Source organism: Oncorhynchus nerka, linkage group LG8 (assembly GCF_034236695.1).
Source record: "Oncorhynchus nerka isolate Pitt River linkage group LG8, Oner_Uvic_2.0, whole genome shotgun sequence".
Lineage (NCBI taxonomy): Eukaryota > Metazoa > Chordata > Actinopteri > Salmoniformes > Salmonidae > Oncorhynchus > Oncorhynchus nerka.
This window is the reverse complement of record NC_088403.1, coordinates 55719271-55743385: the sequence shown is the minus strand read 5'-3', so window position 1 is coordinate 55743385 and position 24115 is coordinate 55719271. Positions and strand designations below refer to the sequence as shown.

General features: G+C 47.1%; 1 protein-coding gene across 2 annotated transcripts in view; it reads right to left on the bottom strand.

Moving 5' to 3' along the window:
• The window catches only part of LOC115133622 (equilibrative nucleoside transporter 2-like), a 53068-nt gene that overhangs the window by 4950 nt on the left and 24003 nt on the right, over nucleotides 1–24115 (bottom strand). The window contains exons 1-6 of one of the 2 annotated variants that reach the window (XM_029667049.2): nucleotides 8763–8900; nucleotides 8388–8444; nucleotides 7295–7376; nucleotides 3316–3461; nucleotides 2844–2983; nucleotides 2427–2561 (exon numbers count right to left, since the gene is read on the bottom strand). In XM_029667049.2, the coding sequence (XP_029522909.1) occupies nucleotides 2427–2561; nucleotides 2844–2983; nucleotides 3316–3461; nucleotides 7295–7376; nucleotides 8388–8444; nucleotides 8763–8848 (646 nt within the window). In that variant the 5' untranslated portion in view covers nucleotides 8849–8900. Of the gene's footprint in view, nucleotides 1–2426; nucleotides 2562–2843; nucleotides 2984–3315; nucleotides 3462–7294; nucleotides 7377–8387; nucleotides 8445–8762; nucleotides 8901–24115 lie in introns of those variants that run through there. The other variant, XM_029667051.2, reaches the window with a different exon arrangement.

The following is a 24115-nucleotide window of genomic DNA, read 5'->3' as shown; positions in this document are numbered from 1 at the left end:
GAAACACGTGCCGTCATCATTGCTTTGCACAAAAGGGGCTTCATAGGTAAGGATATTGCTGCCAGTAAGATTGCACCTAAATCAACCATTTATCTGATCATCAGGAACTTCAAGGAGAGTGGTTCAATTGTTGTGAAGAAGGCTTCAGGGTGCCCAAGAAAGTCCAGCAAGCGCCAGGACCGTCTCCTAAAGTTGATTCAGCTGCGGGACCGGGGCACCACCAGTACAGAGCTTGCTCAGGAAAGGCAGCAGGCAGGTGTGAGTGCATCTGCACGCACAGTGAGGCGAAGACTTTTGGAGGATGGCCTGGTGTCAAGAAGGGCAGCAAAGAAGCCACTTCTCTCCAGGAAAAACATCAGGGACAGACTGATATTCTGTAAAAGGTACAGGGATTGGACGGCTGAGGACTGGGATAGTCATTTTCTCTGATGAATCCCCTTTCTGATTGTTTGGGGCATCTGGAAAAAAGCTTGTCCGGAGAAGACAAGGTGAGCGCTACCATCAGTCCTGTGTCATGCCAACAGTAAAGCATCCTGAGACCATCCATGTGTGGGGTTGCTTCTCAGCCAAGGGAGTGGGCTCGCTCACAATTTTGCCTAAGAACACAGCCATGAATAAAGAATGGAACACATCCTCCGAGAGCAACTTCTCCCAACCATCCAGGAACAGTTTGGTGATGAACCATGCCTTTTCCAGCATGATGGAGCACCTTGCCATAAGGCAAAAGTGATAACTAAGTGGCTCAGGGAACAAAACATCGATATTTTGGGTTCATGGCCAGGAAACTCCCTAGACCTTAATCCCATTGAGAATTTGTGGTTAATCCTCATGAGGAGGGTGGACAAACAAAACCCCACTAATTCTGACAAACTCCAAGCATTAATTATGCAAGAATGGTCTGTCATGAGTCAGGTTGTGGCCAAGAAGTTAATTGACAGCATGCCAGGGAGGATTGCAGAGGTCTTGAAAAAGAAGGGTCAACACTGCAAATATTGACTCTTTGCATCATCTCAATGTAATTATCAATAAAAGCCTTTGACACTTATGAAATGCTTGTAATTATACTTCAGTATTCCATAGTAACATCTGCCAAAAAATATCTAAAGACACTGAAGCAGCAAACTTTGTGGCAATTAATATTTGTGACATTCTCAAAACTTTTGGCCACGACTGTACAAAAGTATGTGGACACCCCTTCAAATGAGTGGATTTGGCTATTTCAGCCACATCTGTTGCTGACAGGTGTATAACATTGAGCACACAGCCATGCAATCTCCATTGACAAACATTGACAGTAGAATGGCCTTACTGAAGAGTTCAGTGACTTTCAACGTGGCACCGTCATAGGATGCCACCTTTCCAACAAGTCTGATCTTCAAATTTCTGCCCTGCTAAAGCTGCCCCGGTCAACTGTAAGTGATGTTATTGTGAAGTGGGAACTTCTAGGAGCAACAACAGCTCAGCTGTGAAATGGTAGGCCACACAAGCTCACAGAACGGGACCGCCGAGAGCTGAAGTGCGTAGCTCGTAAATATCGTCTGTCCTCAGTTGCAACACTCAATACTGAGTTCTAAATTGCTTCAGGAAGCAACGTCAGCACAAGAACTGTTCATCGGGAGCTTCATGAAATGGGTTTCCATGGCCGAGCAGTTGCACACGAGCCTAAGTTCACCATGCGCAATGCCAAGTGTCGGCCGGAGTGGTGTAAAGCTCGCCGCCATTGGACTCTGGAGCAGTGGAAACGCTTCACCATCAGGCAGTCTGACGGACAAATATGGGTTTGGCGGATACCAGGAGAACGCTACCAGCCGGAATGCATAGATCCAACTGTAAAGTTTAGTGGAGAGGGAATAATGGTCTGGGGCTGTTTTTCATGGGTCACACTAGGCCCTTTAGTTCCACTGAAGGGAAATCTTAACGATACAGCATAAAATGACATTCTAGATGATTCTGTGCATCCAACTTTGTAGCAACAGTTTGGGGACAGCCCTTTCTTGTTTCAGCATGACAATTCCCCCGTGCACAAAGTAAGGTCCATAAAGAAATGGTTTGTTGAGATCGGTGTGGAAGAACTTGACTGGCCTGCACAGAGCTCTCAACCCCATCGAACACCTTTGGGATGAATTGGAACGCCGACTACAAGCCAGGCCTAATCGCCCAACATCAGTGCCCGACCTCACTAATGTGGAAAAGCCTTCCCAGAAGAGTGGAGGCTGTTATAGCAGCAAAGGGGGGACCAACTCCATATTAATGACCATGATTTTGGAATGAGATGTTCGACGATGTACTGTAGCATAAGACTCCACATTTGCCTCAGTTGAATGATTTGCCACTGAGCATCTCTGATGTGAGTTTTGCATGTTTATTTACAAGTAGTTATTTGTATATTTGTGGGTTCTAGATATTTGTTTGTGTGTGTGACTCACTGGCTATGGAGACCAGCATGGCGATAGCAGCGAAGGTGCCGGCCAGCCCCTGGCCACTCATGAACACAGCGCTGTACTTCTGAGGAAGGAGGCCCACCAGGCCAAACAGACTGCCCTGTAGCACCGCTCCAAACGCTACAAGGTGAGAGAGAGAGGGTGAGAGAGAGAGGGAGAGAGAGAGAGAGAGAGAGAGAGAGGGTGAGAGAGAGAGAGATGGAGGGTGAGAGAGAGAGTTAATGATATAGCGTGCTCACACACACACACAATACCCAGTCAAACACAAACACACACACTTACTCAAACACACACAATTCCACCCCCACACACAACATGATTCCCCACCATCCACCCAATACCCAGTAACACACACAATGACCCCCCCCCCCCCTCAAACACACACAATCATGTCCTACTCACAGTTGATGAACCAGATGGTAGCCATGGTAACAGAGAAGAAACGGTCCTCCTCCATGGGGATCTTGACCAGGATGGCAGTGAGGATGAAGAGGATGAAGATGAAGACCAGGCTGCCCGCTATCCGCACCATCTCCGATATCCTTCGCACAAACACACACAAAACGTTAGTTCTCAATCTCACTGGATTAGAGCGTAATAAATTACACCACCCAGACAGTGCGTGACATATTTTTTATCTATTGTGTAAAGCCCCTCTAAAATCCACTGTATCGCACTGTATAGACTTTTCTTTTTAACCTATTTGCAGTTTAATAAAATGGCCAATTCAAAAGGGTTGTTCACACACACACACACACACACACACACACACACACACACACACAAGCTCATCAGCCAAGTGTGCAGTAGAAGGGTGTTTCTTGGAAGGGCATTTGAATGACTTGTAAACCTGAGAGAAGAAGTGCTGTCTCACCGCTGATAGAAGAAGGAGTTGAGCAGAGTGCAGAGCAGCAGGGGGAGCTGGGACAGCAGAGTCATCCAGTTGTTGAAGTAGTACTCTTTGTGGGAGACCACCGTGCCGTTGCTCCGTTCAGTCTTGTTAAGGCGGCTGTTGAAATACTAATGACAGAAGAGAAAGAGATAAATAATAATATATGCCATTTTCCAGGCGCTTTTATCAAAGCGTTAGTATGGGTGGGCCCCAGCAGGAATCCAACCCACGATCCTGGCCGTTTGCTCTACCAACCGAGCCACACAGGACTCATGAGATGACCCAGTTTAGTTTACATTAACGTTCAATACGATGTTGTTTGTCACAAGTCACTCATTCCTATACAAATAGGCCTATTCTTTAAGTAGTTCTACAAACGTGTAGGGTATACCAAATATCACAGCTTACCCTAGGGGAATGAGTTGTGGGGTTTGACATTTGAATATTCAGAGAGCTAGGCCTAAGAGGCTGTACACACACAACCTGGTCACATGGTTGACCACACAGCGACGTGGAAAATCCATGGCCTCTAACCACACCACGAGCGGTTAACTTCAACATACCGGTACTTGGTGACGCAAGACTACAAAACACCAGGGGGCCAGTCACCAGGGTTGGGAAGTAACTGGTTACATGTAATCTTCTACATGTAATCTGATTACAAAACCACCCCCTAACAAATCAGTTAAGTTACCAGCAAAAATACTGTAATCAGATTACAGATACTTTTGAAAAACTAGATGATTACTTCTTGGATTACTTTTAAAATTCAGCAAGGTTGTTTGCGTAAAAAATACATTGTGATACTTTTCTGGTTTCTTAAATTCAATTCAGCATTGAAAAAAAGACTCAAGTTGAAGTTTGTTCCAACCTGAGCTTGTCTGACTACAAGTTAGAGACCACTGTGTTGACACACCAAACTCATTTGATGGATCCTGTTTGTCTTCTTCTAATTAATGCTTTTTAAAGGGAAAGTAATCCAAAAGTAACTGAAAGTAATCAGTCTATGTTACTGAGTTTGGGGAATCTAACAGTTACGTTACTGATTGCAATTTTGGACAGATAACTAGTAACTAACAGATATGTTTAAAAAGTAATCTACCCAACTCGGCCAGTCACACTAAATCCCTCTTAGACAAAACGTTTGACACCAACAACTCAGCAAATCCTCTTTAAACAATACGCATTTACATTTTAGTCATTTAGCAGACTCTCTTATCCAGAGCGACTTACAGGAGCAATTAGGGTTAAGTGCCTTGCTCAATGGCACATCGACAGATTTTTAAGCTAGTTTGCTTGGGGATTTGAACCAGTAACCTTTCGGCTACTGGGACAATGCTCTTAACCATTAGGCTACCTGCCACACATACAGTTGTGTACACACACATACAAACAGCATCGGACTCTTAGGGATAACAGCATACCACCCTGCATCCCACTGCTGGCTTGCCTCTGAAGCTATGCAGGGTTGGTACAGGATGGGAGACCAGATGCTGCTGGAAGCGGTGTTGGAGGACCAATAGGGAGCACTCTTTCCTCCGGTAAAAAATAAATAAATATACAGTGCATTCAGAAAGTATTCAGACCCCTTTACTTTTTCCTCATTTTGTTACGTTACAGCCCTATTCTAAAATGGATTAAATACATTTTTACTCAATCAATCTAACACAATACCCCATAACGACTAAGCGAAAACAGGTTTTTAGAAATGTTTGCAAATAAAAAACTGAAATACTTTATTTACATAAGTATTCAGACCCTTTGCTATGAGACTCGAAAATTGAGCTCAAGTACACCCTGTTTCCATTGAACATCATTGAGATGTTTCTACAACTTGATTGGAGTCCACCTGTGGTCAATTCAATTGATTGGACATGATTTGGAAAGACACACACCTGTCTATATAAGATCCCACAGTTGACCGTGCATGTCAGAGCAAAAACCAAGCCACGAGGTCCAAGGAATTGTCCGTAGAGCTCCGAGACAGGATTGTGTAGAGGCACCGATCTGGGGAAGGGTACCAAAACATTTTTGCAGAATTGAAGGTCCCCAAGAACACAGTGGCCTCCTTCATTCTTAAATGAAAGAAGTTTGGAATCACCAAGAGCTGGCCGACCGGCCAAACAGCAATTGGGGGAGAAAGGTATTGTTCAGGGTGGTGACCAAGAACCCAATGGTCACTCTGACAGAGCTCCAGAGGTCCTCTGTGGAGATGGGAGAACCTTCCAGAAGGACAACCATCTCTGCAGCACTCCACCAATCAGGCCTTTATGATAGAGTGGCCAGACGGAAGCCACTCCTCTGTAAAAGGCACAAAACAGCCGCTTGGAGTTTGCCAAAAGGCACCTAAAGGACTCTGACCATGAGAAACAAGATTCTCTGGTCTGATGAAACCAAGCTTGAACTCTTTGGCCTGAAAGCCAAGAGTCACGTTTGGAGGAAACCTGGCACCATCCCTATAGTGAAGCATGGTGGTAGCAGCATAATGCTGTGGGGATGTTTTTCAGCGGGATGGACTGGGAGACTAGTCAGTATCGAAGGAAAGATGAACGGAGCAAAGTACAGAGAGATCCTTGATGAAAACCTGCTCCCAAGGTGCTCAGGACCTCAGACTGTGGCAAAGGCTCACTTCCCAACAGGACAATGACCCTAAGCACACAGCCAAGACAACGCAGGAATGGCTTCGGGACAAGTCTCAATGTCCTTGAGTGGCCCAGCGAGAGCCCGGACTTGAACCCGATCGAACATCTCTGGAGAGACCTGAAAATAGCTGTGCAGCGACACTCCTCATTCAACCTGACAGAGCTTGAGAGGATCTGCAGAGAAGAATGGGAGAAACTCCCCAAATTCAGTTGTGCCAAGCTTGTAGCGTCATACCCAAGAAGACTCGAGGCTGTAACCACTGCCTTAGGTGCTTCAACAAAGTACTGACTACTGGGTCTGAATACTTATGTAAATGTGATATTTCAGTTTTTTTAAACGTTTAAAAAAAAATAATCTAAAAACTTATTTTTGCTTTGTCATTATGGGGTATTGTGTGTAGATTGATGGGGGGGGGGAGGGGACAATGTAATCAATTTTTGAATAAGGCTGTAACATAACAAAATGTGGAAAAAGTCAAAGGGTCTGGATACTTTCCGAATGCACTGTATATATCCCAATGCCCCAGGGCAGTGATTGGGGACATTGCCCTGTGTACAGTGCCCTCTTTCAGATGGGAAGTTAAACTGGGGTCCTGACTCTCTGTGGTCACTAACAATCTCATGGCACTTATCGTAAGAGTTGGGGTGTTAACCCCGGTGTCTTGGCTAAATTCCGAATCTGCCCATCATGGCCATCTAACCATCCCCAGCTTCCAATTGGCTCATTCCTCCTCTGCCCTGTAACTATTCCCCAGGTCATTGCTGTAAATGAGCATGTGTTCTCAGTCAACTTACCTGGCAAAAAAAGGGTAACATAAAATAACAGTTCCGCCTGATTTTCAAAAAAGACTTACTTTTCAAGTGAATTCCTTAAGAAGTCAATGTTCTACTTTGGATAAGGTTCAACAAGTGTGTATTAACAGTATAACAGTATAACTTTAGACCGTCCCCTCGCCCATACCCGGGCGTGAACCAGGGACCCTCTGCACACATCAACAACAGTCACCCACGAAGCATCGTTTACCCATCGCTCCACAAAAGCCGCGGCTCTTGCAGAGCAAGGGGAACTACTACTTCAAGTGTCGTCACCGATTGAAACGCTATTTAGCGCGCACCGCTAACTAAGCTAGCCCTTTCACATCCGTTACATACATACACTGTTGAACCTGAGCCAGAGTAGATCTGATCCTAGATCTGTCTAAAGTTGCCCAAAACCACATATCTAGGATCAGATTACCCTATATGCTAACTGTAGCCTTTAGGGGACTAAATAACTATCTGATCCTGGACCTGTGGTTATAGACGCATGTTAGGTTTACCATGGAGGCGGTCATGAAGAAGTTCCATGGTAGCAGCGTCCCGAGTCCCAGGATGAAGAAGATAACCCCCACCAACCAGCCCCTGGGTTAGGGAGGGAAATATTAGAAACAAGCAAGTAATTCATAGGTTATTGATGTGTATTTACCATGTAATGTCTTAATAAATAGAAAGTAATTTATGTACCGTGAAATAAAGTGCTACCAGCCAAAGAGTATTAGCGGATTTTATAAAAGTACATTGGAAATTGATTCTATTCTCTACATTAATTGATTGAAAACAGTACAAAGTCACTTTTCAGTACCATAGCTTTGCTTAGAGGCAATGCCACACATTGCAATCCCCCACCCCAAATACGACTGGGGTTCAGAGTGAGAGCGGAAGCCAGAAACAAGTGAGAGGCAGAGGCACCATGGGCAGAACTGATGGGAAGTTTGGCTCTTTTTACTGACTCCGATCTTTTCGACTCGTTAAATCAACAGAAGAAATCTCTCGAATAATTTCGTTCATTTGAGTCAGTAATGAGCCCACATGACCCCCTAACGGCGAACGATGAACTGAAAACTTGAAAGAGTCATGTTTCTACCTCCTACAAGCCACATTTCGTTCACCATAGGGGGGTTATTGGAGCTGTCATTTGTGACCGAGACTTGTAAACGTCTGCTTTAAACAATGTAGAGTTGTTGATTCGGTAGGCAAACAAATAAGATTATTTATTGATACATTTGACAGTAGGTCTAGCTGTGGACGAAACCGGACTAGATTGTGAACAACTATTCTCGGAATGCATTGCTTAACTGCCGTGAGTGTGATCAGCACAACATCGTTCGCGAACTGCAGACCCCCAAACGATTCGTTCTTGTGTATGTTTTAGTTCTACAAAGCTGTGTCCATCATAACATTCAATAATCAATGAATCACATTCATTCTTGCACCATGCCATCAATTAACATTTCTAAACATATTTGTATTCTCAATGCAGTCTGCAGCATGATCTATATTCCGATCATGCAGGTCAAACGAACGACTAAAATTAACGAGTCTCTCAGAAAAAAACGAACCATGATTGTCAAGTAAAAAAAAGTAGACACTCACCGATCGCGCGGGGCGTCTGTCCGACCCTTCATCCTGTGCTCGGGGGATCGGTTGAAACTAGGGGCAAAAGAGTGGGGAATACGATCAACATCTAAAAGACAGAGAGTAGATTTGTCTAATCAGCTCTAAGCACGTTATTTACATAATACAAATACAGGACATGTTCTACATACTAGCACATTGCTGCGAGGAGATGGAGCCATTCTCACTACACTAGAGCACTGTATGTCCGAGACCCACTGGATTGTAGCTTGTACTGTTAGCTGTGCTGAGATATCCACCCCTCTGCCAGGTCACAACTTCACACTCCATTTATTTAAATATGTACGGTCTATAAAGCGCTTGGCATTTGAGTCAAAGACGAGGCCCAAATACCTGTTCTCCCTTTGTCTGTAGATTAAGCAAGAATTCAGAGCCCACTCCTTGTGTATATTCTTGGTCCTCAATGCACAGAAATGCATAGGTTCCGCACTCCGACCCACTAACACAAATGTAACAGGAGCAGAGCGAAAAGTTGTGAGTGATATTTCAATTCAGAATGTGAGTGTGTGAGAACTGGGGAAAGTATTTATGCATTCAACCCCTACACTCATTGCTTTGTTTCGTGTCATTTCATCAAAAGCAACATTTCTGCCAGGAGGCATGCTTTCACGAAGAACCAACTCTAGTTTCTAATTGATAAGATTGTTTATTCATACATTTCCTCTGAAATTCATACAAATGCCTGAAAGTCAATGATAAATGATATAGTAATAGACATTTACATTTACATTTAAGTCATTTAGCAGACGCTCTTATCCAATCGACTTACAAAGTGCATTCACCTTAAGACATCCAGTGGAACAGCCACTTTACAATAGTGCATCTAAATCTTTTAAGGGGGTGAGAAGGATTACTTTACACTCCAGGTATTTGAAAAGGTGGGGTTTCAGGTGAACCTTAAGGTGGTGATTGACCCTGTCCTGGCGTCGTGAGGGAAACCATTGGGGGCCAGAGCAGCGAACAGTTTTGACTGGGCTGCGCGGGAAGAACTCAGTTTTGGGTTCCATGTGGATGAAAGTGCCCTTGTTTGGGTGAGGGTTCAGAGCCTGGAACCTAATAGCTTGGTCATGCTGTGAATCGGTCTGGTCAAAGTCATTATAATCTAACTTCACTCTTACTCATAATCTAACTACACTACACTCTCACCTTTAAAAAAGTCTAGAACCTTAAAGGAGAACCCTTTGTAAAAACCCTTTTTAGTTGCAGGTAGAACCATTTTGGGTTCCATGTGGAAACCTTTCTACAGAGGGTTCTATATGGAACCTAAAAGGGTTCTCCTATGTGGACAGCCAAATACCCATTTTGGATCCCTTTTTTCTAAGAGCGTAGATGACAAGCTTGAAGCAGTCAAGCAGAAATGATAAAACTGGGTAAATCGTGGACAATGCTGCAGAGAGACCTCCTTTACCTCCTCACCCGGAGAGACCTCCTTTACCTCCTCACCCAGAGATACCTGCTTTACCTCATCACCCAGAGAGACCTGCTTTACCTCATCACCCAGAGAGACCTGCTTTACCTCCTCACCCAGAGAGACCTGCTTTACCTCCTCACCCAGAGAGACCTGCTTTACCTCCTCACCCAGAGAGACCTGCTTTACCTCCTCACCCAGAGATACCTGCTTTACCTCCTCACACGGAGAGACCTGCTTTACCTCCTCACCCAGAGAGACCTGCTTTACCTCCTCACCCAGAGAGACCTGCTTTACCTCCTCACCCAGAGAGACCTGCTTTACCTCCTCACCCAGAGACCTGCTTTACCTCCTCACCCAGAGAGACCTGCTTTACCTCCTCACCCAGAGACCTGCTTTACCTCCTCACCCAGAGAGACCTGCTTTACTTCCTCACCCGGAGAGACCTGCTTTACTTCCTCACCCAGAGACCTCCTTTACCTCCTCACCCGGAGAGACCTGCTTTACTTCCTCACCCAGAGAGACCTCCTTTACCTCCTCACCCAGAGAGACCTGCTTTACTTCCTCACCCAGAGAGACCTCCTTTACCTCCTCACCCAGAGAGACCTGCTTTACTTCCTCACCCAGAGAGACCTCCTTTACCTCCTCACCCAGAGAGACCTGCTTTACCTCCTCACCCAGAGAGACCTGCTTTACTTCCTCACCCAGAGAGACCTCCTTTACCTCCTCACCCAGAGAGACCTGCTTTACCTCCTCACCCAGAGAGAGACCTGCTTTACCTCCTCACCCAGAGAGAGACCTGCTTTACCTCCTCACCCAGAGAGAGACCTGCTTTACCTCCTCACCCAGAGAGAGACCTGCTTTACCTCCTCACCCAGAGAGAGACCTGCTTTACCTCCTCACCCAGAGAGAGACCTGCTTTACCTCCTCACCCGGAGAGACCTGCTTTACTTCCTCACCCAGATACCTGCTCTACCTCATCACCCAGAGAGAGACCTGCTCTACCTCCTCACCCAGAGAGAGACCTGCTCTACCCCATCACCCAGAGAGAGAGTGACCTGCTCTACCTCATCACCCAGAGAGAGACCTGCTCTACCTCCTCACCCAGAGAGAGACCTGCTCTACCCCATCACCCAGAGAGAGACCTGCTCTACCTCCTCACCCAGAAAGAGACCTGCTCTACCCCATCACCCAGAGAGAGAGTGACCTGCTCTACCTCATCACCCAGAGAGAGAGAAACCTGCTCTACCTCATCACCCAGAGAGAGAGGGTGATAGTCAGAAGATCAAAAGAAAAGCAAGTACAGAAGCACTGCCCCTGTGGCAATTTAAGCATTTCTGAGAATTCTTTTTCGCTGATAAAACAGCAACTTGGAGACTGAGAATTGTAGTCTCAGTCTAGAGTATAAGGGTCCGGGAATAAGTCGGAAAAACGTTTTTTTAGACTAATGTTAGAATTCCTGAAAGAAACATGAGATGTATCCTCAGTATCCTATATCCTGAGGCTTCTTAAGAAAATAAACTGAACAGAGCAACCTGATTCTGTGGCATGAAAGAATCATTTCAGTGAAGTTGTCCTTTGAGTTGTCAACAGTTTTTCAAGCTAGTTGCCATTTCAGTAAAGTCAAGCCATGTCACATAAGGTCATAGACAGGCAAGGTCTACCTACAGTAGGTGAAGGTTTCACGGTGGCCAGTAATATGTGATAACAGGAGAGTTAACAGGAAAGTTTGATGGAATCTGTCAAAAAGAATGGCAAATATTACTCCTATGTTCACAGACCTTGTCATTGGCTACTGTCAAACATGTTTTGGGTGAAAATGAAATCAAAGCTCACAATCAAATCAAATTGTATTGGTCACATGCACATATTTTTGCAGGTGTTGTGAAATGCTTGTGTTCCTAGCTCCAGCAGTGCAGTAGTATCTAACTATTCATAACAATACACACAAATCTAAAAGTAAAATAATGGAATTAAGAAATATATCAATATTAGGATGAGTAATGTCAGAGTGGCATTGACTAAAACACAGTAGAATAGAATACAGTACATACATATGAGATGAGTAAAGTAGTATGTAAACATTATTAAAGTGACCAGTGTTCCATTATTAAAGTGACCAGTGTTCCATTATTAAAGTGACCAGTGATTCCATGTCTATGTATATGGGGCAGCAGCCTCTACGCAGACCGCGCCACCCTCTGGAGAGCCCTGCGGTTTCGGGCGGTGCAGTTGACGTACCAGGCGGTCATACCGGATTATCTCAATTGTGCATCTGTCAAAGATTTAGGTGCCAAGACAAATTTCTTCAGCCTCCTAGAGGTTGAAGAGGCGCTGTTACGCCTTCTTTACCGCACTGTCTGTGTGGGAGGACCATTTCAGATTGTCAGTGATGTGTACGCCGAGGAACTTTCCACATTCTCCACTGCGGTCCCGTCACTGTGGATATTGGCGTGCTCCCTCTGCTGTTTCCTGAAGTCCACAATCAGCTCCTTTGTTTTGTTGACGTTGCGGGAGAGGTTATTTTCCTGGCACCACACCGCCAGGGCCCTCACCTCCTCTCTGTAGGCTCTCGTCATGGTTGGTAATCAGGCCTACTACTGTTGTGTCATCTGCAAACTTGATGATTGAGTTGTAGGCATAGATGGCCACGCAGTCAAGAGTGAACAGGGAGTACAGGAGGGGGCTGAGCACACACCCTTGTGGGGGCCCAGTGTTGAGGATCAGGAGGGGGGGGCAGCCCGTCAGGAAGTCCAGGACCCAGTTGCACAGGGAGGGGTTCAGACCCAGGGCCCCGACCTTAATGATGAGCTTGGAAGGTACTATGGTGTTAAAGGCTGAGCTATAATCAATGAACAGCATTCTTACATAGGTATTCCTCTTGTCCAGATGGGATAGGGCAGTGTGCAGTGCGATTGCATCGTCTGTGGATCTATTGGGGCGGTATCCAAATTGAAGTGGGTATAGGGTATATGAGGTGATATGATCCTCAACTAGCATCTCAAAGCACTTCATGATGACAGAAGTGAGTACTACGTGGCGATAGTCATTTAGTTCAGTTACCTTAGCTTTCTTGGGAATAGGAACAATGGTGGACATCTTGAAGCAAGTGGGGACAACAGACTGGGATAGGGAGAGATTGAATATGTCCATAAACACACACACCATCCAGCTGGTCTGCGCATGGCCTGAGGACGTGGCTAGGGACCACCGTCTGGGCTGGCAGCCTTGCGAGGGTCAACACGCATAAATGTCTTACTCACGTCGGCCACAGAGAACGAGAGCCCACAGTCCTTTAGCGGGCAGTGTCGGTGGCACTGCATTATCCTCAAAGCGGGCGAAGAAGGTGTTCAGCTTGCAAATTGATGTCAGGGATTAGTATTATGACTTAGCTATGCAAATAATGTGTAAGAAGATGAATTGGTACTTTGAGGTTTAAAACCTAAATATAATCTGTTACAATATGTGTTCTATAAAAACAATGATGGACTTTTGGATATATGATGAGATGAAAGGGTGATAGGAAAAACGCTTTGTCCAACACTTGAACAGTAGAGTACGACCCTGCCTCACACAGGAAGCGGCGCAGGTCCTAATCCAGGCACTTGTCATCTCCCGTCTGGATTACTGCAACTCGCTGTTGGCTGGGCTCCCTGCCTGTGCCATTAAACCCCTACAACTCATCCAGAACGCCGCAGCCCGTCTGGTGTTCAACCTTCCCAAGTTCTCTCACGTCACCCCGCTCCTCCGCTCCCTCCACTGGCTTCCAGTTGAAGCTCGCATCCGCTACAAGACCATGGTGCTTGCCTACGGAGCTGTGAGGGGAACGGCACCTCAGTACCTCCAGGCTCTGATCAGGCCCTACACCCAAACAAGGGCACTGCGTTCATCCACCTCTGGCCTGCTCGCCTCCCTACCACTGAGGAAGTACAGTTCCCGCTCAGCCCAGTCAAAACTGTTCGCTGCTCTGGCCCCCCAATGGTGGAACAAACTCCCTCACGACGCCAGGACAGCGGAGTCAATCACCACCTTCCGGAGACACCTGAAACCCCACCTCTTTAAGGAATACCTAGGATAGGATAAAGTAATCCCTCTCACCCCCTCCCCTGAAAAGATTTAGATGCACTACTGTTCCACTGGAGGTCATAAGGTGAATGCACCAATTTGTAAGTCGCTCTGGATAAGAGCGTCTGCTAAATGACTTAAATGTAAATGTAAAACAGTAAGACACAACATAACAATGGTCTACTAATCATCAGCTCCACTCATCTTTTCTGATTTTCATTAGCTTTTCCAACCCTCCATTTCCCTTCAAATGCAGAGTATTTTGCTATTTCCAAATGACTCGTTTCTTTGTTGAAAATGGACCATTGGGAAATGCCATTTGATTTATCTTACCTTTCATATACAACGTCACAGAAACAAATATCAGAAAAGTGACCAAAATCATTAAGTAAAAAACTGAGAACGAAATCTGGGGAGGCCTGATACTACATCTGGGGAGACAGGATACTACATCTGGAGAGGCCGGATACTAAATTTAGGGAGGCCGGATACTACATCTGGGGAGGCCGGATACTACATCTGGGGAGACAGGATACTACATCTGGGGAGACAGGATACTACATCTGGGGAGGCCGGATACTACATCTGGGGAGGCCGGATACTACATCTGGGGAGACAGGATACTACATCTGGGGAGACAGGATACTATATCTGGGGAGACAGGATACTACATCTGGGGAGACAGGATACTACATCTGGGGAGACAGGATACTACATCTGGGGAGACAGGATACTACATCTGGGGAGGCCGGATACTACATCTGGGGAGGCCGGATACTAAATTTAGGGAGGCCGGATTCTAAATCTGGGGAGGCAGGATACTAACGTCTCAGTGCAGAGTGGTTCCCTAGAGCAGCACACGGAAAGTTGTTAGTACACTACCCCACACACAAAACGGAACAAACACTGAACACAAAGAGCTAAACCTGAATCTTATCAAGCTATAATTACAGTCTCAGCAATGCCATTGACTCTGGCCCACAGGTTAATTGTTGTTACTGGAGTACACAGGGGTGGAGTGAGGTTAGTGGACAGAGGAGGAGTGAAAGTGGGTGGATAGAGGTGGAGTGGAGGTGGGTGGATAGAGGTGGAGTGGAGGTGGGTAGATTGGAGTGGAGGTGGGTGGATAGAGGTGGAGTGGAGATGGGTGGATAGAGGTGGGTGGATAGAGGTGGAGTGAAGGTGGGTGGATAGAAGATAGAGGTAAAGGGAAGGTGGGTAGATAGAGGTGGAGTGGAGGTGGGTAGATAGAGGTGGAGTAGAGGTGGGTAGATATAGGTGGAGTGGAGGTGGGTAGATAGAGGTGGAGTGGAGGTGGGTAGATAGAAGTGGAGTGGAGGTGGGTAGATAGAGGTGGAGTGGAGGTGGGTAGATAGAGGATAGAGGTGAAGTGAAGGTGGGTGGATAGAGGTGGAGTGGAGGTGGGTAGATAGAGGTGGAGTGGAGGTGGGTAGATAGAGGTGGAGTGGAGGTGGGTAGATAGAGATGGAGTGGAGGTGGGTGGATAGAGGTGGAGTGGAGGTGGGTAGATAGAGGATAGGGGTGAAGTGAAGGTGGGTGGATAGAGGTGGAGTGGAGGTGGGTAGATAGAGGTGGAGTGGAGGTGGGTAGATAGAGGATAGAGGTGAAGTGAAGGTGGGTGGATAGAGGTGGAGTGGAGGTGGGTAGATAGAGGTGGAGTGGAGGTGGGTAGATAGAGGTGAAGTGAAGGTAGGTGGATAGAGTGGAGGTGGGTAGATAGAGGTGGAGTGGAGGTGGGTGGATAGAGGTGGAGTGGAGGTGGGTAGATAGAGGTGAAGTGGAGGTGGGTAGATAGAGGTGAAGTGAAGGTAGGTGGATAGAGTGGAGGTGGGTAGATAGAGGTGGAGTGGAGGTGGGTAGATAGAGGTGGAGTGGAGGTGGGTAGATAGAGGTGAAGTGAAGGTGGGTAGATAGAGGTGGAGTGGAGGTGGGTAGATAGAGGTGAAGTGAAGGTGGGTGGATAGAGGTGAAGTGAAGGTGGGTAGATAGAGGTGGAGTGGAGGTGGGTAGATAGAGGATAGAGGTGAAGTGAAGGTGGGTGGATAGAGGTGAAGTGAAGGTGGGTGGATAGAGGTGAAGTGAAGGTGGGTAGATAGAGGTGGAGTGGAGATGGGTAGATAGAGGTGGAGTGGAGGTGGGTAGATAGAGGATAGAGGTGAAGTGAAGGTGGGTGGATAGAGGTGGGTGGAGTGGAGGAGGGTAGATAGAGATGGAGTGGAGGTGGGTAGATAGAGGTGGAGTGAGGTGAGAGGAGGTGGATAGAGTGGAGGTGGGTAGATAGAAGTGGAGTGGAGGTGGGTAGATAGAGGTGGAGTGGAGGTGGGTAGATAGAGATGAAGTGAAGGTAGGTGGATAGAGGTGGAGTGGAGGTGGGTAGATAGAGGTGGAGTGGAGGTGGGTAGATAGAGGTGGAGGAGGTGGGGATAGAGATGGAGGTGGGAGTGGAGGTGATAGAGGATAGGGGTGAAGTGAAGGTGGGTGGATAGAGGTGGAGTGGAGGTGGGTAGATAGAGGTGGAGTGGAGGTGGGTAGATAGAGGATGGAGTGAAGGTGGGTAGATGGAGTGGAGGTGGGTAGATAGAGGTGGAGTGGAGGTGGGTAGATAGAGGTGGAGTGGAGGTGGGTAGATAGAGGATAGAGGTGGAGTGGAGGTGGGTAGATAGTGGAGGTGGGTAGGAGGTGAAGTGGAGGTGGGTGGATAGAGGATAGAGGGTGAGAGTGGAGGTGGGTGGATAGAGGTGGAGTGGAGGTGGGTAGATAGAGGTGGATGGAGGTGGGTAGATAGAGAAGTGGAGGTGGGTAGATAGAGGTGGAGTGGAGGTGGGTGGAGTGAAGTGAAGGTGTGGATAGATGAAGAAGGATGGAGTGGAGGTGGGTAGATAGAGGTAGAGGTGGAGATGGGTAGATAGAGGTGAAGTGAAGGTGGGTGGATAGAGGTGAAGTGAAGGTGGGTAGATAGAGGTGGAGTGGAGGTGGGTAGATAGAGGTGGAGTGGAGGTGGGTAGATAGAGGATAGAGGTGAAGTGAAGGTGGGTGGTAGAGGTGGAGGTGGAGGTGGGTAGATAGAGGTGATGGGTAGTGAGTGGAGGTGGGTGGATAGAGGTGGAGGTGGGTAGATAGAGGTGGAGTGGAGGTGGGTAGATAGTGGAGAGGTGGATGAGTGGAGGTGGGTAGATAGAGGTGGAGTGGAGATGGTAGATAGAGGTGAAGGATAGAGGTGAAGTGAAGGTGGGTAGATAGATAGAGGTGGGTAGATGATAGAGTGGAGTGGAGGTGGGTAGAGAGGTGGAGTGGAGGTGGGTAGATAGAGGTGGAGTGAAGGTGGGTGGATAGAGGTGAAGTGAAGGTGGGTGGATAGAGGTGAAGTGAAGGTGGGTAGATAGAGGTGGAGTGGAGATGGGTAGATAGAGGTGGAGTGGAGGTGGGTAGATAGAGGATAGAAGGTGGGTGGATAGAGTGAAGGTGGGTGGGGATAGAGGTGGAGTGGAGGCGGGTAGATAGAGGTGGAGTGGAGGTGGGTAGATAGAGGTGAAGGTGGGTGGAAGGTAGGTGGGTAGATAGAGGTGGAGTGGAGGTGGGTAGGAGGTGGGTAGATAGAGGTGGGGATAGAGGTGGAGGTGGGTAGATAGAGGTGGAGTGGAGGTGGGTAGATAGAGGTGAAGTGAAGGTAGGTGGATAGAGTGGAGGTGGGTAGATAGAGGTGGAGTGGAGATGGGTAGATAGAGGTGAAGTGAAGGTGGGTGGATAGAGGTGGAGTGGAGGTGGGTAGATAGAGGTGGAGTGGAGGTGGGTAGATAGAGGTGGAGTGGAGGTGGGTAGATAGAGGATAGAGGTGGAGTGGAGGTGGGTAGATAGAGGTGGAGTGGAGGTGGGTAGATAGAGGATAGAGGTGGAGTGGAGGTGGGTAGATAGAGGTGGAGTGGAGGTGGGTGGATAGAGGATAGAGGTGAAGTGAAGGTGGGTGGATAGAGGTGGAGTGGAGGTGGGTAGATAGAGGTGGAGTGGAGGTGGGTAGATAGAGGATAGAGGTGGAGTGGAGGTGGGTAGATAGAGGTGGAGTGGAGGTGGGTAGATAGAGGTGGAGTGGAGATGGGTAGATAGAGGTGAAGTGAAGGTGGGTGGATAGAGGTGAAGTGAAGGTGGGTGGATAGAGGTGGAGTGGAGGTGGGTAGATAGAGGTGGAGTGGAGGTGGGTAGATAGAGGATAGAGGTGAAGTGAAGGTGGGTGGATAGAGGTGGAGTGGAGGTGGGTAGATAGAGGTGGAGTGGAGGTGGGTAGATAGAGGTGGAGTGGAGATGGGTAGATAGAGGTGATGTGAAGGTGGGTGGATAGAGGTGAAGTGAAGGTGGGTGTATAGAGGTGGAGTGGAGGTGGGTAGATAGAGGTGGAGTGGAGGTGGGTAGATAGAGGATAGAGGTGAAGTGAAGGTGGGTGGATAGAGGTGGAGTGGAGGTGGGTAGATAGAGGTGGAGTGGAGGTGGGTAGATAGAGGTGAAGTGAAGGTAGGTGGATAGAGTGGAGGTGGGTAGATAGAGGTGGAGTGGAGGTGGGTAGATAGAGGTGGAGTGGAGATGGGTAGATAGAGGTGGAGTGGAGGTGGGTAGATAGAGGTGGAGTGGAGGTGGGTAGATAGAGGTGGAGTGGAGGTGGGTAGATAGAGGATAGAGGTGAAGTGAAGGTGGGTGGATGAGTGGAGGTGGGTAGATAGAGGTGGAGTGGAGGTGGGTAGATAGAGGTGGAGTGGAGGGGTAGATAGAGGTGGAGTGGAGGTGGGTAGAGTAGAGGTGGAGTGGAGGTGGGTAGATAGATAGGTGGAGTGGAGGTGGGTAGATAGAGGTGGAGTGGAGGTGGGTAGATAGAGGTGGAGTGGAGGTGGGTAGATAGAGGTGGAGGGAGGTGGTGATAGAGGTGGAGGTGGATAGAGTGGAGGTGGGTAGATAGAGGTGGGTGGAGGTGGGTAGATAGGAGGTGGAGTGGAGGTGGGTAGATAGAGGTGGAGTGGAGGTGGATAGAGGTGGAGGCGAAGTGAAGGTGGGTAGAGGTGGAGGTGGGTAGATAGAGGTGGAGTGGAGGTGGGTAGATAGAGGTGGAGTGGAGGTGGGTAGATAGAGGTGGAGTGGAGGTGGGTAGATAGAGGTGGAGTGGAGGTGGGTAGATAGAGTGGAGGTGGGAGAGGTGGAGGATAGAGGTGGGAGTGGAGGTGGGTGGAGATGGAGTGGAGGTGGATAGAGGTGAAGTGAAGGTGGGTGGATAGAGGTGGAGTGGAGGTGGGTAGATAGAGGTGGGTGGAGGTGGGTAGGGGTGGAAGGAGGTGGGAGGTGGAGGTGGGTAGAGAGGTGGAGTGGAGGTAGGGAGTGGAGGTGGGTAGATAGAGGTGGAGAGGTGATAGAGGTGGAGTGGAGGTGGGTAGATAGAGGTGAAGGTGGGTGGCAGTGGAGGTGGGTAGATAGAGGGTGGAGATGGGGAGGTGAAGGAAGGTGGGTGGATAGAGTGGAAGTGAAGGTGGGTGGATAGAGGTGGAGGAGGTGGGTAGATAGAGGTGGATGGAGGGTGGAGTGGAGGTGATAGAGTGGAGGTGGGGTAGATAGAGGTGGAGTGGAGGTGGGTAGATAGAGGTGGAGTGGAAGGATAGGTGGATGGAGGTGGGTAGATGGAGGTGAAGTGAAGGTGGGTGGATAGAGTGGAGGTGGATAGAGTGGAGGTGGGTAGTGGGTGGAGAGAGGTGGAGTGGAGGTGGGTAGATAGAGGTGGAGTGGAGGTGGGTAGATAGAGGATAGAGGTGGAGTGGAGGTGGGTGGATAGAGGTGGAGTGGAGGTGGGGTAGATAGAGGTGGAGTGGAGGTGGGTAGATAGAGGTGGAGTGGAGGTGGGTGGATAGAGGATAGAGGTGGAAGGTGGGTGGAAGAGGTGGAGTGGAGGTGGGTAGATAGATAGAGGTGGGTGGAGTGGAGTGGAGGTGGGTAGATAGAGGTGGGTGGAGGTGGGTAGATAGAGGTGGAGTGGAGATGGGTAGATAGAGGTGAAGTGAAGGTGGGTGGATAGAGGTGGTGGAGGTGGGGATAGAGGTAGTGGAGGTGGGTAGATAGGGTGGAGTGGGTGGGTAGATAGAGGTGGAAGTGGAGGTGGGTGGAGAGGTGGAGTGGAGGTGGGTAGATAGAGGTGGAGTGGAGGTGGGTAGATAGAGGATAGAGGTGAAGTGGAAGGTGGGTGGATAGAGGTGGAGTGAAGGTGGGTAGATAGAGGTGGAGTGGAGGTGGGTAGATAGAGAAGTGGTGGTGGAGATGGGTAGATAGAGGTGGAGTGGAGGTGGGTGAAGGTGGGTGGATAGAGGTGGAGTGGAGGTGGGTGGATAGAGATAGAGGTGGAGTGGAGGTGGGTAGATAGAGGTGGAGTGGAGGTGGGTGGATAGAGTGGAGGTGTAGCAGCCCAGAGCCGTCAGAGTGGGGTTGGAAATATGCTGCTGCTCTGTGGTGAGGGAAGCAGGGCGCTCAGGGTCTCCATGAACAGGACACCACACTCTCCTGAATAAATCATATGTGTGCAGAGGTGAGCCTGGGCTATTTTCTCGAAAGGCTGTCACTGCCCTAAAGCAGCCCCAGGCACCATTTCAACGCCTCTAGAAGACACACTGGCAGCCTAGCAACCACAGACCTATTAGTAGGGTAAATGTCATTCATTCCAGTTATTTAAAGCCACGATTGAGCAGGTTTGAAGCAGGATGTTTTCTATACAGAACAACCCTCCATCAAATTGAAATGATTTTTATTGCGGACATTTGAACAGCAGGACTACAAAGAGTTATTTTCCAGTTTTCCCAAGCCATTAACGTGTCATAGCAATGTGTAAATGTCTAATTACTCCCCCCACACCTTATCATTCCAGCCTCTAGTAAACCAGACAGCTGCTCCACTACCAAATATATCAGTGTCTCCGAGCACCAACTGCCCTAGTTGTTACTGTCATAACAAAACCAGAAAGATTAGGGCCTTCCATTTGTTCAAACGGTCTCTGTTTTCATATCTAACATGATAAAAACGTGGAATTTTCTCATTTCGTCTCCATTAATAGATTTTTCAAATAAATGTACTCAAATAGCTCATTTTACGTATTAGGCTTATTTATTTAGGCTATACAGGGAGACAATCAAAATAACCTAGATGTAAATCTAGCCAGCGTGAGCCCATGGTTTATGAACTGATACACAAAACTAAGCTGGATTCAAAACGTATGAATTTAAATTATACAAAATTCTTGAAACCAATATAATGTTATATATATGGGTGATACAACCATACCAGCTCTTCAGATTTTGCTGTGAGGAGACAGAGTCATTAGATCATTTGTTTTGGTACTGTCCATATTTTTTGGTCGCAGGTTCAGAAATGGCTGAAGAATTGCAACATTTACCTGGAGCCAACTCTGCAAATAGCACTGCTTAGTGATTTAAAAAGTCATAGTCAATCGATCAATAATACTCTTAGCAAAAAGGTTTAGCTTTCATTTACAATCTGTAGAAACTACGAGAACAGAAAAGGTTCAGAACTGTTGTGGAACATCACAGAACAGTTCAAAAATATATGGCAAATAGACATGAAAACTGGATGTGTTCAGATAGATGGGAGGTTGAGGGTCGCTGAAGGACGGGACTATAAACAAACAAAATATCATTATTGTAAAATATACTGTCTCCGTCAAATGTATATAGTATGTATAAGCTGGATGTAGAAGCCTGTTGTTGTCCATTAGTTTGCTCCAATTAGGTGAGGGGTGGTAGGGTTAGGGGAAAATAAGGGAATACATATGTACTAAAAAATATATGGGGGATTTGTAAATTATGCAGACAATTACATTGATGGAATCTATCTGTGGGGAAAATTGTGATCCCAAAAATAATAATTTGGGCCCTTCTCAGTAGAACTGTAGATTTTCAGTGCTGAACATTTCCAGTTCCAAATCACATGGCAGAAACCCGTATGAAATAAACCTGTCTGGTCACCAAGAAGAAATGGAGTAAAAGCCACTCGGTTTATCACCTATCAGGGAGTAGGAATAATCCTCCATTGTGTCAATCTTGGCCACGTGGTGTCTAGAAAGCAGGAATGTGGCATGGTGGACTACGGCAATTTCCATTCCACATGATGAATATTCAAAGTTAGCCTACATGTCCTTGGTGATGATTTCCATGAAGGAGTGACCAAGAACTTCGTCAAGGCGGATGATGTGACAGATTCCATTTGTAAAGGCTGACTGGCTGAATGACGACCATGAGGGCATGGCCTAACGCCTCGATCACACGGACAGCATCATTGCGTTCAGGTACAACGGAAGCACAGTACCAATCAAAATGGTATGCAGCAGCATCATATGTATGTAACAAAAGTTCAACATTCACCTTCTGCTATCATTTCTGTCAAGCCGTCTACACATACAGTTTAATGCATGTGTTAGATAAATCCAACGTATGAACCACACAGAACGCATTGCAACTGCTTCTGCAACGCAAAGCTGCAAGGCAAACGGAGCGTTCCATTGGAAATGAATAGTACCAGTCAAAAGTTTGGACACACCTACTCATTTAAGGGTTTTTCTTTATTCTTACTATTTTCTACATTGTAGAATAATAGTGAAGACATCAATACTATGAACTAACACATATGGAATCATGTAGTAACCAAAAAAAGTGTTAAACAAATCAAATATATTTTATATTCTTCAGTGTACACACCCTTTGCCATTGTATTTGTTTTATTTCACCTTTATTTAACCAGGTAGGCTAGTCGAGAACAAGTTCTCATTTACAACTGTGACCTGGCCAAGATAAAGCAAAGCAGTTCGACACATACAACAACACAGAGATACACATAGAATAAACAAACAGACAATCAATAATACAGTAGAAACATCTATATACAGCATGTGCAAATGAGGTAGGATAAGAGAGGTAAGGCAATAAATAGGCCACGGTGGAAAAGTAATTAGAATATAGCAATTAAACACTGGAGTGGTAGGGTGTGCAGAAGATGAATGTGCAAGTAGAGACACTGGGGTGCAAAAGGAGCAAGATAAATAAATAAATAAAGTATGGGGATGAGGTAGATTGGATGGGCTATTTACAGATGAGCTATGTACAGGCGCAGTGATCTGTGAGCTGCTCTGACAGCTGGTGCTTAAAGCTAGTGAGGGAGATTTTTTCAGTTCGTTCCAGTCATTGGCAGCAGAGAACTGGAAGGGAGAATTGGCTTTGGGGGTGACCAGTGAGATATACCTGCTGAAGCGCTTGCTACGGTTGGGTGCTGCTATGGTGACCAGTGAGCTGAGATAAGGCGGGGCTTTACCAAGCAGAGACTTGTAGATGACCTGGAGGCAGTGGGTTTGGCGACGAGTATGAAGCGAGGGCCAGCCAACGAGAGCGTACAGGTCGCAGTGGTATATGGAGCTTTGGTGACAAAACGGATGGCACTGTGATAGACTGCATCCAATTTGTTGAGTAGAGTGTTGGAGGCTATTTTGTAAATGACATCACCGAAGTCGAGGATCGGTAGGATAGTCAGTTATACGAGGGTATGTTTGGCAGCATGAGTGAAGGGTGCTTTGTTGCGAAATAGGAAGCCGATTTTAGATGGTTTTTGGGATTGGAGATGTTTAATGTGAGTCTGGAAGGAGAGTTTACAGTCTAACCAGACACCTAGGTATTTGTAGTTGTCCACATAATCTACCGTAATTTCCGGACTATAAGCCGCTACTTTTTTCCCACTCTTTGAACCTCGCGGTTTAAACAATGACGCGGCTAATTTATGGATTTTTCCCGCTTTCACAAGATTCATGCCGCCAAAAAACTGAGCACCGTCACATAATGTGACGTAAATCGAGCGCGCTCAAACTTCCCATCATTCTGATTACGGTAGTCATTTTGTCACCCTCATCATGGCAAAGACACGGAGAAATGCATATGATGCAGCTTTCAAGTTGAAGGAGATCGATCTGGCTGTTGGAAAAGGAAATAGAGCTGTTGCACGGGAGCTTGGCCTTAATGAGTCAATGATAAGACGTTGGAAACAGCAGCGTGTGCAGCAGTGCAAAAAGACGACAAAAGCTTTCAGAGGGAAGAAAAGCAGATGACCCGAACTAGAAAATGAGCTTGAAGACTGGTTCAACACACAGAGAGCAGACGGCCGAGGTGTTTCAACTGTG